Consider the following 12,216-nt stretch of genomic DNA (forward strand, 5'->3'; position numbering starts at 1 on the left):
TTTGAAGTGTCTATTCATCAATATGCATGAGCAGAATACAACCCCACCGCCCTGCGTCTACCCTTCCACCTCCCGCCTGCTGCCCCATGTGTCGAAAGCTGTTTTAAAATCTACATAATTTGAGTTTGAAGTGCCTTTCAGATGGCCTTCCCTGTTGTAACACTTTCCGGAAACGAGGGACAGGCACACTTATTAATCAGGCTCTCATTGTGTGTCTGTGTGTATGTGTGTGTAAGAGATGGCGAGACGGTGATACATGGGAGAGGAAAGACAGGTGACTAAATGAGGGGGAAAAAAAAGAAAGTCACACAGAGGTAATGTGTGATATTTAACCAGAAAGACTGGAAGAAACCGGTCAACTCTTTGAATCGTGTGGCCTACGAAAGCAACGCCATTTGTCCGGGTGAGACGCTGGTCAGCCACAAAATGTTTTTCTGAAAACAAGACGCTCGGAGATCACTATTCTACTTACGGCGCCGTGGCTCCCTTTCTAACCATCTTCCCACATGTTTGAGTGCTTTATCTGGTGGCAGACATCAGGACAGCCGGAGTCTTTGTTCGCTGGGGGTTCATCTGCAGTTTATCTTGATGTTCTTATTTTCCTGATCTGCATTTTCAGCGCTCAGCAAATGATTCCTGGTTGGCTCCCATTGAATTGTGTTAAGTGTTTTTTTTTTTTTTTTATCTATCTGTGTTTGTCCATACTGACTGAAAGTGGCTACAGTGTGCGCACATGATGGGATTGTTGTGAAAGCTAGTTTGAAGACCTTATCGTTGAGTTTGTATCAGTACCTTGGGAACGAACACTACACGACGATGTCCAGATCCGTTTGTCCATGAAAACAGAAGTGTTTGCATCATTTCTTGAAGATATGAAGACTTCAGCTTATTCATCCATATAAAACATTGCTTTAATAATCTGACTTATTTTTTGAAATGTGTTATTTTGAGACGCAGTGAGAAGTCTGTTCAAATTGCTGAACTGGCCCTGAGTTGGTCAGAAATCTACACATTTGATATTTCTCCCGTCTCTGTTAGCTAAAGTGCTAACAGGTTGTGCTAACAACACCACTCTTTGGAGTGGAAGGGTTGCAGTCGGAAGAAGAGAAAGTTAGCTAAATGTAGCATCAGTGAGGTGAAGTCAGAGGAAGCAGAGAGATGTGGGATGTTGTTCAAAGTAAGTGACATTTGAGGCATGTCGTTTGTACAGCGTGTAAGAGAGCAAGACCTTTAGCAGGTAAGAGGAAAGTTAAATGTTTTACTGTGAAGAAGTTTGTTGGTTTTGTAGGTTTTGTCCTCCCTGTTATGGAACACACTGGATTTGGAAATGTTGGAAGCCTGTTAGAAATCTCAGCGTAGCATAGAGTTTTATTCTGGAATGCTAGCAACGCTAAACATGCTAACGTCTAATTCAAGAAGCTAAACCCAATCTAAAATGCCTTTGTTATTTCAATTCCTCACTTTTACAGGTGGCTTGAGGTGACTTCTGCTCCTGGAATAAATAAATGTAACTACTCACGGTAGGAAGGCCGGAAAAACCTCCATTTTGAACACTGTTTTGATGTCTTTTGAAATGTAAAAATCTTCTTAAACCGCTCGCAACTTTTCGATTTAGAGTACAAAAATTAGAGCGCAGAAACTTGTCTTCAAAGTTGTGATCAGTAGTTCTCTAGTTCCTTTTAATCTTTTACCAATCTGCAAGGTGTTAGTGTATGGATTATTAAGAATGTGTTTAATGCTAGTAAGTATTGTTTGACCATCTACTGACTGACTCTGTAGATGGTCAGACTTTTAAACCAACCTGAGTTTTTTTCTTTTGGCTTTGGACTTCAAATGGCCAATCTTTGTTGGTCATTTGTGGTTTTGTCTTTTTTTATTTAAAATAAAAGACAAAAAACCGCCCCCATAAATCTATGAATACTTTTTCTGTTTCATATTATTTTTCATTTACCTGGAATAATTCAGAAAATATACTCATCCTTTTCCTTTTTCTGTTGGAGATCTTATGGTAAATGTCGAACAGTCGGGATGGTCGGGTCCTGTAGATTCCTCCCTTCGCTCCCCTGTCAGTCGTAAAGTCATGACTGAAGGTTGTGCAGCTCTTGCTCTGCTCTGCTGGAAACCTTTAGATTGGAGGCCTAAATACACGCTCATCAAGCTCTTTTCATCTCGGTACATTACAGACAAAACCCTAGCATATGCATGGAAGTAAAAGCTAGAAATCATGTGCAATTACGTAGAGCTTTATTATCAAGCATGTATTCAGCACACCACTTGCCTATAAATCCCTACAGAAAGTCGTATCTGGATCTCAAACTGACATCAAACCTTCAAGTTTGGAGCTTGATTTTTTTTCTTCTTCTTCTGCACAACATATTATGTTGTGGGGGAAAAAACAAAAAAAACTTTTTCCCTTGTGCTATAAAGTTGTGTCACACACAGTATATATTTTTTTATGTAATTTTCCTCCAGTTTCAGTCTGCTATCCATGCTTTCTCATATCACAGGCTGCAGAAATGTATGTGTGTGTGCGTGTGTGTGCGTGTGTGTGTGTGTGTGAAACTCCCAGCGGCAGCATGAACAGTACATTTTAAACTACACAGAACTAAATATGGGCCCCTTAAGGGACACATGATTCAGCAGCACTAAAAGGAAATTGCGTAAAAGTGCCAAAAGTCAAACTTATCATTTTTTTTAATACATTTTTTTTATGGTCATAAAAGTCTTGCACCGGGCGCCTGAGGAAACATAAAGCCATTTGTACATTCACCTTTAGCAAAGCGCAGGTAAAATCCTGCCAAGTTGCACTTGTCTTTCAGCGTTTTTTTTTTCTTCTTCTTTTTTTCCCCTGAAAGAAATCGCTGAGGCGTAAAAGAATGCAAGTCCAGGTTGCTTGTCTTTAAGGGGTTTCACAATAGCAGCTTCTAGTGCCAGAGGGAACATACCAGCAAGTTGAGAATAGCTGAGGGATGCTGGTGCCTCCTTCTGTCGACAGGCTGAATGCTGGTTCAGGGTCAGATCAGAGGGTGGAGGATTAGAGCTGAGCCAATTTTTGTTAGCTTCTTTGTTTCATGGAACAGGAAAAAAAAAAAAAAAAAAAACTCCACAGCCTTGCTGATGGTCCTGTTTTTGGCCCTGTTTGGTCAGGATTCAGGCACACTGCTTGGTGAAACAGATTCTTTTTTATATGTGAAATCAGGAAATGCAAACTTGCACCTACAGCAAGTTGAAAACAAAATCCCAAAACACAACTCCACTGTGAAAGAAACGGAAACGATATTCCCTGCATGTGTGCTCACACATGTTATATTTATTCGATCAAAGGTCACAGTCTACACCAGATTTCATCATAATCAATTGGTCCTGATGGATGTACGAGTCAAAATAAATGAAAATGACTGGTGGGCGTTTTTTTTTTTTTTTTTTGCAAATGGCACGTTCGCTGAAACATGCCCTCGTTCACGTGCTGCCATTTCGATTTCATATGCGTAAATAAATCATTTCCAACATTTTTGCTTAGCCATTGCAACATACTTCACTTCCCTTCGCTAGTTAAGAGTTTTTGAATGAATTTGAAGAGACAGATGATCGTAGAAACTTTGAAATCACACTTAGTTTGATCAGTTCATGAATCCTCATCAAACCAGAGCAATTTCGGTTGACTTCCTTCTGATAATTATATTTCAATCGAGTCACATGGACACATTTCAGTGCAGTAGGCATGACTAGATAGTCAAAAATTCAATTGACATAATCAGCTTGCAGAAGGATGCTTGTGTGTTTAAGTCTAGATAACTTAATCATGTCTATTAGCAGGTCAAACTGTTTTATTTGTTCGATCAAGGGTCATAGTCTCCCCATATTTGATCATAATCAATTGGCCGAGGTGCACATATGAGTCAAAATAAGCGGAAATGACTTGTAATGAAAGGTTTTTGAGAAATAAATGACTTATTTATTGCCATAATTGGTGAAAATGCTTAGTCACAAAGATAAAAATTAATGCATATGCCACTGTTTATGGACATGGCAATATATATATAGAAAAAAAAAATCACCTAAAGAAATTGACGAAGGACTAAATTAACCCAGGGCCACAGTTATCTTGCTGCTCACTTCTTCTGCAGATTATGGCATTGGTAACTCTGCCGGATTAGCGCCCCCAACAGGTCAGCTGAGCAAGTTGAGCACTCTTCTTTAGTTCAGATTGCAAACCCACCTGTGGGGTTGGCTGGTTCATAAAATGTACCTACATTTCGGGGCGTCGTGTGGCATAGCGGGTACAGGCTAATGTCCCAGGTTTGACTCCTGACTTTGGTAACTTTACCGCATGTCTTCCCCCCTTCTCTTAACCTCCTTCTTCCAGTTCTACCTACTCTTTGGAGAATATGGGGGGGGAACAAATGGCCACTAGCACCAGCCAAAAACAGATTATGAAAAAGAAAAAACGAAAACAAAGTACCCACATTTAGCAATAACTGATTATCCGTGCCGTTTTCCAGAGTTGCTGGTACTAAACCCTCATTGTCCACACGGAGGTCAGTGAAAGGCTTGCATCACTGTTGGTTCAACCTTAAGCCATCCCTTCACTGTGAGAATCCAGCCTATTGTCATGGCTGTTGATTTGTGAGCCAGTTTGTGTGTGTGTGTGTGCAATACAATACACCGAGCCAGGCCGATGTGTACCCGCCCGTCCATCCCAGCTGTCCTTCGTTTAAGCAACTTGGTGAAAAACCATTGCTATCCTCATATTGAGGACAGAAAAAGATGTTGAGGAAAATGGTTTTTATTTGGCATTGCTCTGATTTAGAAAGAGGAACAAGGAGAGAGAGGGGTGGGGGGATAAAGGAGCAATTGAATAAGTGAATTGAGTCAGTGGGAGAATGGTTGCCTGGCTTTGTGCGTCCCCTCAGTGCATGTCGTAAAGGTCTCTCTCCCTCGCTCTCACCCCCCGCTGTGTGTCTGTGAGTGAGAGAGTGAATAAATGTCTAGTGATTGGAAACCTTCTTTTCTTTTGTAAACTCAAGCCTCTGCCAGAGAGCATTGTGGAGCATTGTTTACCAGTCCTTTCCTGGACTGGTTGCGCCTCTCTCTCTCTCTCTGTGTGTGTGTGTGTGTGTGTGTGAAGATGTGTGTTCAGCGTGCGTGACAGTTGACATTATCAGTTGATTGCTCCCAAGACTTGTCTTTGTGTGAGCTCGCGCACACACATGGCCATGTGGGGTTATGTATATGACAGCTGACATTATTGGATTGCCACCATTGTGTGCCGGTGTGTGTTTGTCCGCGTCCAGCTGCATGCTTAATGTGTGTGCGTGTGTGTGTGCGTGTGTGTGTGTGAGACAGCTGGCATTAGATTGCTTGTGCGCACATGCGCTTGTTTTCCATTCAAACATGGCTCGCGGTTTGACATCACAGTGATGTAAAGCCTGTTGCCCTCTTTGTCACGTCGTCATTCAACATGTGATCAACCAAGTCAAGCTAACTGTTGCTGGCAGCTTCTCAGGCTGCAGGTTAGTCAGGTTTTTTTGTTTTGTTTTTTTATTGCTTCAGATGCCTCTGATGAGATCTGAGCCTTTTTCCTGAATAAGGTTGTAGTTGCGTGACTTCTTTAGGTCGAGCAAAAGCCTCATTTACCACGGAGGCAATAAAACTCACCGAAATCAGGAGAAATGCTTTCAATTTCAGGCCTCATTCATAATTTTGTATACAAATTTATGTCAGGTATCAAAATGTTGGAAAAACGTATAAGCAAATGAAGCTGAAAAGTAACAACGTTACAAATGAAACTCCAAACTCTGGCCAACCAAGATGAATGTTGTGATGACATAATTTCCGGCTCGGATGTGAGCTCATAGTTTGAACGTTTGTGCGGTGAGTCGTCGAAGGAGAAAAAAGGCAACAGTGAAATCTGAGAGCAGAGGCCTAACAAACTGGCACCCCATCATAGGATTTAAAAGCACTTTGTGGCAAGTTCAGTCTGCTTCAAGTTCACCATAGAGGGGAAACAGCCGCTCATGACACAATTTCAGTTTAAAAAGGAAAACATCTGGCAGTATGCACGTCTTTTCTGTTCGACTTCTGACCAGAACTAGGAGTGCACAGATTGCAGTTTTCTGGCCGATCGGCAATTACTGATCTTTAAAAGACCTGACCTGCTGATTCCAATTTTGGTCAATACCATTTATTTTTTTGTCTGAAGTGTTGCTAAATATTGCAAGAGACTTACTGAGTTAACTTGCCTGCAAATGTGCAGACATGACCTGGTGGGACGGCCTGTCTGTCAAACGTCTCTTCTGGAAAAGCAGAAGAGGACAGTGGTTGATTTTTAGACCTTTGCTGAGGTAGATACGAACGATGGATAAGATCAGCTTCACATTTTAGCATCGACTGATTACATATCTCCCAAAATTAAGGAAGTTAGTGCCAATAAATCGGCTGGCCCAAAACAATTGGTGCATCCCTAAAGAGAACCTTTAAGCTTTTGCAAACAGGTGTCACCATTCCTTTTTTCTGTAATTAACTGTCACTAGAAAGCCGTACATTTCACTATGGCTCTGTGGTTGTATAGACCTTAGCAGGAGTGAATGGAAGTAGCTGAAAGTCTCACTTTTCTGCACAGAATTGGTCCACTTCCAACACCCTCCACGGTTTACTGGGTATCAGTAACGTAGCTGTCAAAACAAAATTCTTAAGGTACCATCTCTCATAAGAAGCTCTGCCAGTCAGCCATTTTATTTGGGTCGTATTATGTCTCTTGAGCTGCACATGTGTGATACTGTAGGGAAGTGAAATGACTGATATACAATCAGGGTGGAAAAATTAGGCTCATTCACTCGGTCTAGAGAGACAAAAGAAGTATAGCTCTACTGATTGTAAGTAAAGAAGCCAGTAGATATTAGCTTCTGCAGCAGTGCTAAGACGATTCAGATGTTAAGGCATGTTTGGTATTTGAACTATTAAAATAGGCAGTTATAAGCATCGGTAGAGAGCATCTCAAGCGTTGATGGGTTTTAGCTGTTCGCTGGCGGCTGCGCCCCCAAACCCTGGCGAATACCAGACGTCCACTATGTCAGTAATGTATAAAATCAGCCTGAACTGGAGAATAAAGTTCACTTTGTGCTTGATCTGAGCTTTGAAGGCAAATACAATGGAAAAGAGGGTCTGTGTCCTTTCACAGGTTTTATTCTTGTATTTCTGTCGATCCCTTCTCAGTTATTTAACTTTTCACAAGATAAGTTCAGTTTATGAAACTTAATATCACCATTTTTAAGAAAAAATTGTCTCAACAGTGCAGTTTGTACCATGTATCCCCCCCATCCTCCTTTCTTTCTCTCTCCTTTGGCCTCCTCCACAAGGCCTCCTGGCTGCTGCCTGCCTGCCAGCCGCCTCTCACCCATTGTGGGCTAACAATGGCAGGCGAGGCCCCAGCCTCGAGGCCTGCAGCCTGGACCTTGACAGGGGTGGCAGGGATAGGTGGCGCTTTGGTGGGGGGAAAAAAAGGGTGTGATCAGCAGTGAAAGGCAGGAAGAAGGGGAGGGAAGCCCAATAATAATAATAATAATAATAAAAAAAACAGGTCACACCCAGATTAAAATTCAATATATGTGACTGCCTGCATCAGCAATCTGGTCTCAGTACACCCAAGTGTGAGAAAAGAGGCAAGATGTGGGCTGGGATTTTTTTAAGATGTGCCACTTTGGCGCTAACAGGAGTGTGTCCTGCTCTCTGCTTCGCTTCGGCTGTCTTAGCTCAACGCACCTTCGGGGTGTGTTGCTGGGGTTCCCCTTAATGGGGCAGCAGTAGTGTCATAATGCATGCAAGACGAAGCTGATTTAGTGATGCATGCCTCCTTTGTGTTACGTTTGCATTTGGGGATGCAGGGCGCTCTGTGTACAACGCACGCATGCACACACACAATCCAGTCCCCCTCTGTTTTGGGCCCCATCCCCATATGGTAGCTTGGCTTGATGAGAGCTTTATGAAGTCAACCAGAAGCTCCCCAGCCCTATGTGTGTGCGTGTGTGTATGTTTTGCTGTGCATGCGTGTGTGATTGCTTTTCAAGCTAATGGATAAATGAGAGTTTCACCCTTGCCCAGCTATTGTGTACGTGTGAGAGATTCACGGAGAAGGGGCATGTGTGAGTCGCCAGCTTGTGTAGTAGCTTTGCAAGCTGTTTTTAATTATATTTCATTATTCATGTTTCATGCATGGTCGTGCAGGAGGAGCAGTGATCGGCGTTGTTGGGGTAGGGGGTAACCAGGACAGGGGCGACATTTGAGTCGGAAACGGAGAACAAACAAAAAGAATCGTTTTCGACAGACGCGAGAGAAAATCCCTTTAAAGAACATGTAGGAAGAAATGGATGGGATAAAAGTAAAGAATGCACCAATTATTACTCTACGGCTGGTTTTTGACCCAACAATAATGGTTTTATCTGATTTCAAATTCTAAGATGACCAGAAACATGATTGGCAGAGTCGCTAAATTGTTGCTATTTTTGAGCAAAGAAATATTCATGGTTAACGTCACTAAAATGCCAATCTGCTTTTATAATCCATGACAATTTACACCCTTACATTAACTATGAAATGGAAAAAAACAACTTAAATAACATTTTGAAACTATAATAATATTAAAGGTGCCTTTTCATGTGCTGAAAATGGCCAGATTTAAGCGCTTCTTCATCAAGAACTTCCACACCGAAGAGTGTTCAGGGCTCACCAAGCCGAAAACCCTCACATTCCATTCACTGGCCAATTTCTCTGCGGATCTCTGGATAAAATTTCAGGGATGTAAACGAGTCTCGGTCTCGCTTGTCTTGTTTTCGTTATGAAGCTCGGTGGGACTGGCTGTTACACAACGGCAAACAGGGCAACCAGATTAACCTATAAACCCGCGGCAGTTACTTTTATTTCGCTGGGCTTGGTGGGATCTCAGCCGCGATCTGGTCCGTAAATTTTAACGGCTAAAATTAATTGAGTTTATCGCTTGTAAAAGTAGTAGGAGCGAGTCAGTGTGTCTGCGCGCTCGTCTGAAAAATAAAGCGAGGAGACACACGAGTTTCTCCCGTGAAATACATTCGACATCCTGCACTCGTGCCATATTTAGTCGCAGTGAAACATCAAGTTGTTGTTTAATCATCGGTGGTTGTCTGTATTTTTGCTAATTTTGCAAGCCTGTTTGGCACCGTTTGTCTCAGTAGCCCGACTACGTTGTGTCACATTGACAAGTTTGGGTCGTTCTTTGCTACTTTAAAGTTTCTGCCAGCTTTCATCACACATTGGCTTTCAGATGTACAGTACAAAACAGAACTAGAAAGCGCCGATTAATAAAGCTGGATTTGTATTTCAACTGTTCTGCTTTGTGCTCAATTGTGTTTTTTTTTTTTTTTTTGCAAGAGCTACAAATGCTCGGCTCTGTGCCTCTTTCTTTGTGTGTGTGTGTGTGTGTCTGTGTGTACAAATGGCATCACAGCAACCCTCTTTTTTTTTTCTTTCCTATTCCGCTTGTGTTGCTACCTCGCCGTTTCTTATGTTGTGCTCGCCAACCCAGAATGGAGCCATTTTGTCTCCTTCAGTTCCTGAAATGAAATATAAGCCTCTTAAATGCATACTTATCTTGCCCTGCAGACTGCGCTTGAAGAACAAACACGGACACACGCATACACACACACACACACACACACACACATTGCACAAACACCAACTAAAGAGGTATTGTGATGCCAGCCCTTGTTCCTTAGGCCGCGGCTGTATGCGTATGGCAGATGGTTGCTCCTTTTGCTTTGCATGCCGCCGTATTAAACAAGAACCATGGCGAAGGCCACGGCTGGTTTAGGAAAAGGGCAAAGTGCGAGAGAGACCGAGAAGGAAGAGACAAAAGAGCAACAAAGGCAGAGATGAGGACAACGTGCCGGAGCATTTGTGCACAAGAACGGTGTCCAAATGTGTGTATAACGGCATTAAGTTTCCATACGTAACTTGCAGGCACTCTTCAATGTTTGCTTTAGTCAGATCAAATCCGTTGCAGATGTCATACGTGTTGTGTGTTGCAACGTGTGACACAAACCTGGGTTCGTTGGGTTGTCCACGTCCCAGAGGCTGATCAGTGTTGGTAATTAGACAACGAACCCAGTGACCTTTTCAGCAGCACTTGAATTGTGTTCGGTTGTTTCTTGTTAGTCACTTTCAAACGCCGCCGATTCTTGAGGAAACCCAAACCTCCGGCGAATCCACATCGCCGCTCTTCGATGGGTTCATGCGTGTGTGAAAACACAAAAGTTTTGCTCATTGTGTTCCACCAGCTGTGGCCATTTTTACAAGCGTGACAATCAACTTGCACCGCTTCGTTGATCTAAATGTTTGAAGTTGGTTTGCTGTCAGCGACGGAGTGATGCTTCTGTCCCTTGCCGGTAATTTCTGAGCCTGCATGCCCTTTTTCTAAATAGCTTCTGCAGAGGACCACAGATGGTTCTGCATAACAATCCATCTGGTATGTTGCTTCGTCTCGTCTGTGTGTCTAAGTCATGCTATTTACCTTTTAGCAAGGAAACTTAATGATAAACTGACTTTTAGTTGCACTTTTGGTTAAAATTTGATGCTTCTGACAAGAACTGGGAAAGTGAATCCTTTTTAGATCATAGTTAATGCAGCAAATATTACTGAAAGGCTGACAGGCTAACATTCCTTGGATTGTTAGCCTAGGAATGTTATTCCTAGGAATGTCAACCTCCTAGCCTTCTAGGCTAGGAGGTTGACACGCTAACATTGGTAGGAGGCTAAAAAGTTGACAGGCTAACATTGGTAGGAGGCTAAAAAGTTGACAGGCTAACATTGCTCGCCCAGAGGCCTAAAGGCTAACGTTGCTCGGAGGCTGAAGAATTTATTCTAAATGTTAACTTTACGAAATCTCATAAGGGCTAAAAGCTTTGATTTCAACTTGCTTGTTGCCATTAGCCAATAAAAGCTGAAAATACTGATTTACAAAGTCTTAAGCACCATTTGTCTGGCAATTAATTAAAACTCTCGTCATTGATAACGTTTGTTTCCGCATAGATCATAAATGCATATTTTCGCAGTCTAATGACAGAAGTGAACTAGAATACTTTATTGCGTAAAATTCAAACTCTGATCCTGTGAATTACTAACGTGATAATGGAAAAAAAATATGAAATGAAGGAAAAGCGTCTCCAAGATGTGCGATTTTTCACACAAACAGCACTTTATTCATCCTTGTACAGATAAAAACAGTCAGGCAGACGATTGTGATCAGCCCAGCGTCTGCTCTGTCCGTCCTGTTCCAACTAGTCAGAGCGTCACCACCTTCTCACAAGGAGTCTGGGAGCCAACGTTTCTGCCTCGGATCAGCAGCATCTTAGGATGCTGACAAGACCTTCGAAACCTTGAAAACGGAGAAGAGCTTCATCCTCGTTTCTAAACCCCCCAGCCGCAAGCGGCAAAGTTCATACTTTTTTTTTTTCAGGTTAGACAAACAAATAAAGAGAAGCTACTTTCAAAATTCCACCAACGAATGCAACAATGTAATATTTTACTTATTAAGCTGTTCACAAGCAGCTTTTGCTTTTAAGTGCAATCTTTGTAACTCAAAAACATAATGTAATACAGTAACCACGTTTCACCTTCTTGGTGTGAAACATGCTGAATTATTTTTGTTAGACTCTTCTATGCATTCAGTTTTGATTGGCTGTTAGGAAATTTGGGTGTCTTCGTTCTCGTCGCTGAGAAGGTTTACATTGGCGCCATTGTTGGTTATGAGTGTGCAGTGATTCACAAAGAAAGGACACTAAATGAAAGGTTTCTTTTTTTTCCAGCCTTTGCACTTCTTATGCTTTGCATGCGCTGAAAGGGGGGGGGGAAGTCAAAACTGGAAGTCCAGGTTTTTAATGAATGGAAGGCTTTATCGCGTACAGAAGGGAGTGACACGGGTCTCTCTCCGAATGCTTGCAGCGTGGCAAATTGCTTCTGCTTGGCCCTTTGTAAATTTGGCCAGACAAGGCCGCAGAACAATAACGCCTCGACACTGAAAACACAGCAAAGAACCGACTGGAACAAAAAAAAAAAAAAAACACACACACACACACACCACGGCCTTCTTATGTCCAATTTAGCTCTGGGTGAACACAGCTCACACATTCTCAGGAGAAGGACAACTCCTGTGTATAGCTCACACACACACACACACACACACACACA

The 12,216-nt window shown here is 42.3% G+C and overlaps 1 protein-coding gene across 1 annotated transcript in view; it reads left to right on the forward strand.

Moving 5' to 3' along the window:
• The first annotated feature begins 256 nt into the window (after nucleotides 1-256).
• LOC103151572 (zinc finger, SWIM-type containing 5) overlaps nucleotides 257-12,216 on the forward strand; it is a 39,544-nt gene continuing 27,584 nt past the window's right edge. Inside the window, exons 1-3 of the mRNA XM_016681549.1 lie at nucleotides 257-274; nucleotides 420-434; nucleotides 5,473-5,478. Coding sequence (XP_016537035.1) covers nucleotides 257-274; nucleotides 420-434; nucleotides 5,473-5,478 — 39 coding nt within the window. The remainder of the gene's footprint in view (nucleotides 275-419; nucleotides 435-5,472; nucleotides 5,479-12,216) is intronic.

The sequence above is a fragment of the Poecilia formosa genome, unplaced genomic scaffold, assembly GCF_000485575.1.
Source record: "Poecilia formosa unplaced genomic scaffold, Poecilia_formosa-5.1.2 Scaffold285, whole genome shotgun sequence".
Lineage (NCBI taxonomy): Eukaryota > Metazoa > Chordata > Actinopteri > Cyprinodontiformes > Poeciliidae > Poecilia > Poecilia formosa.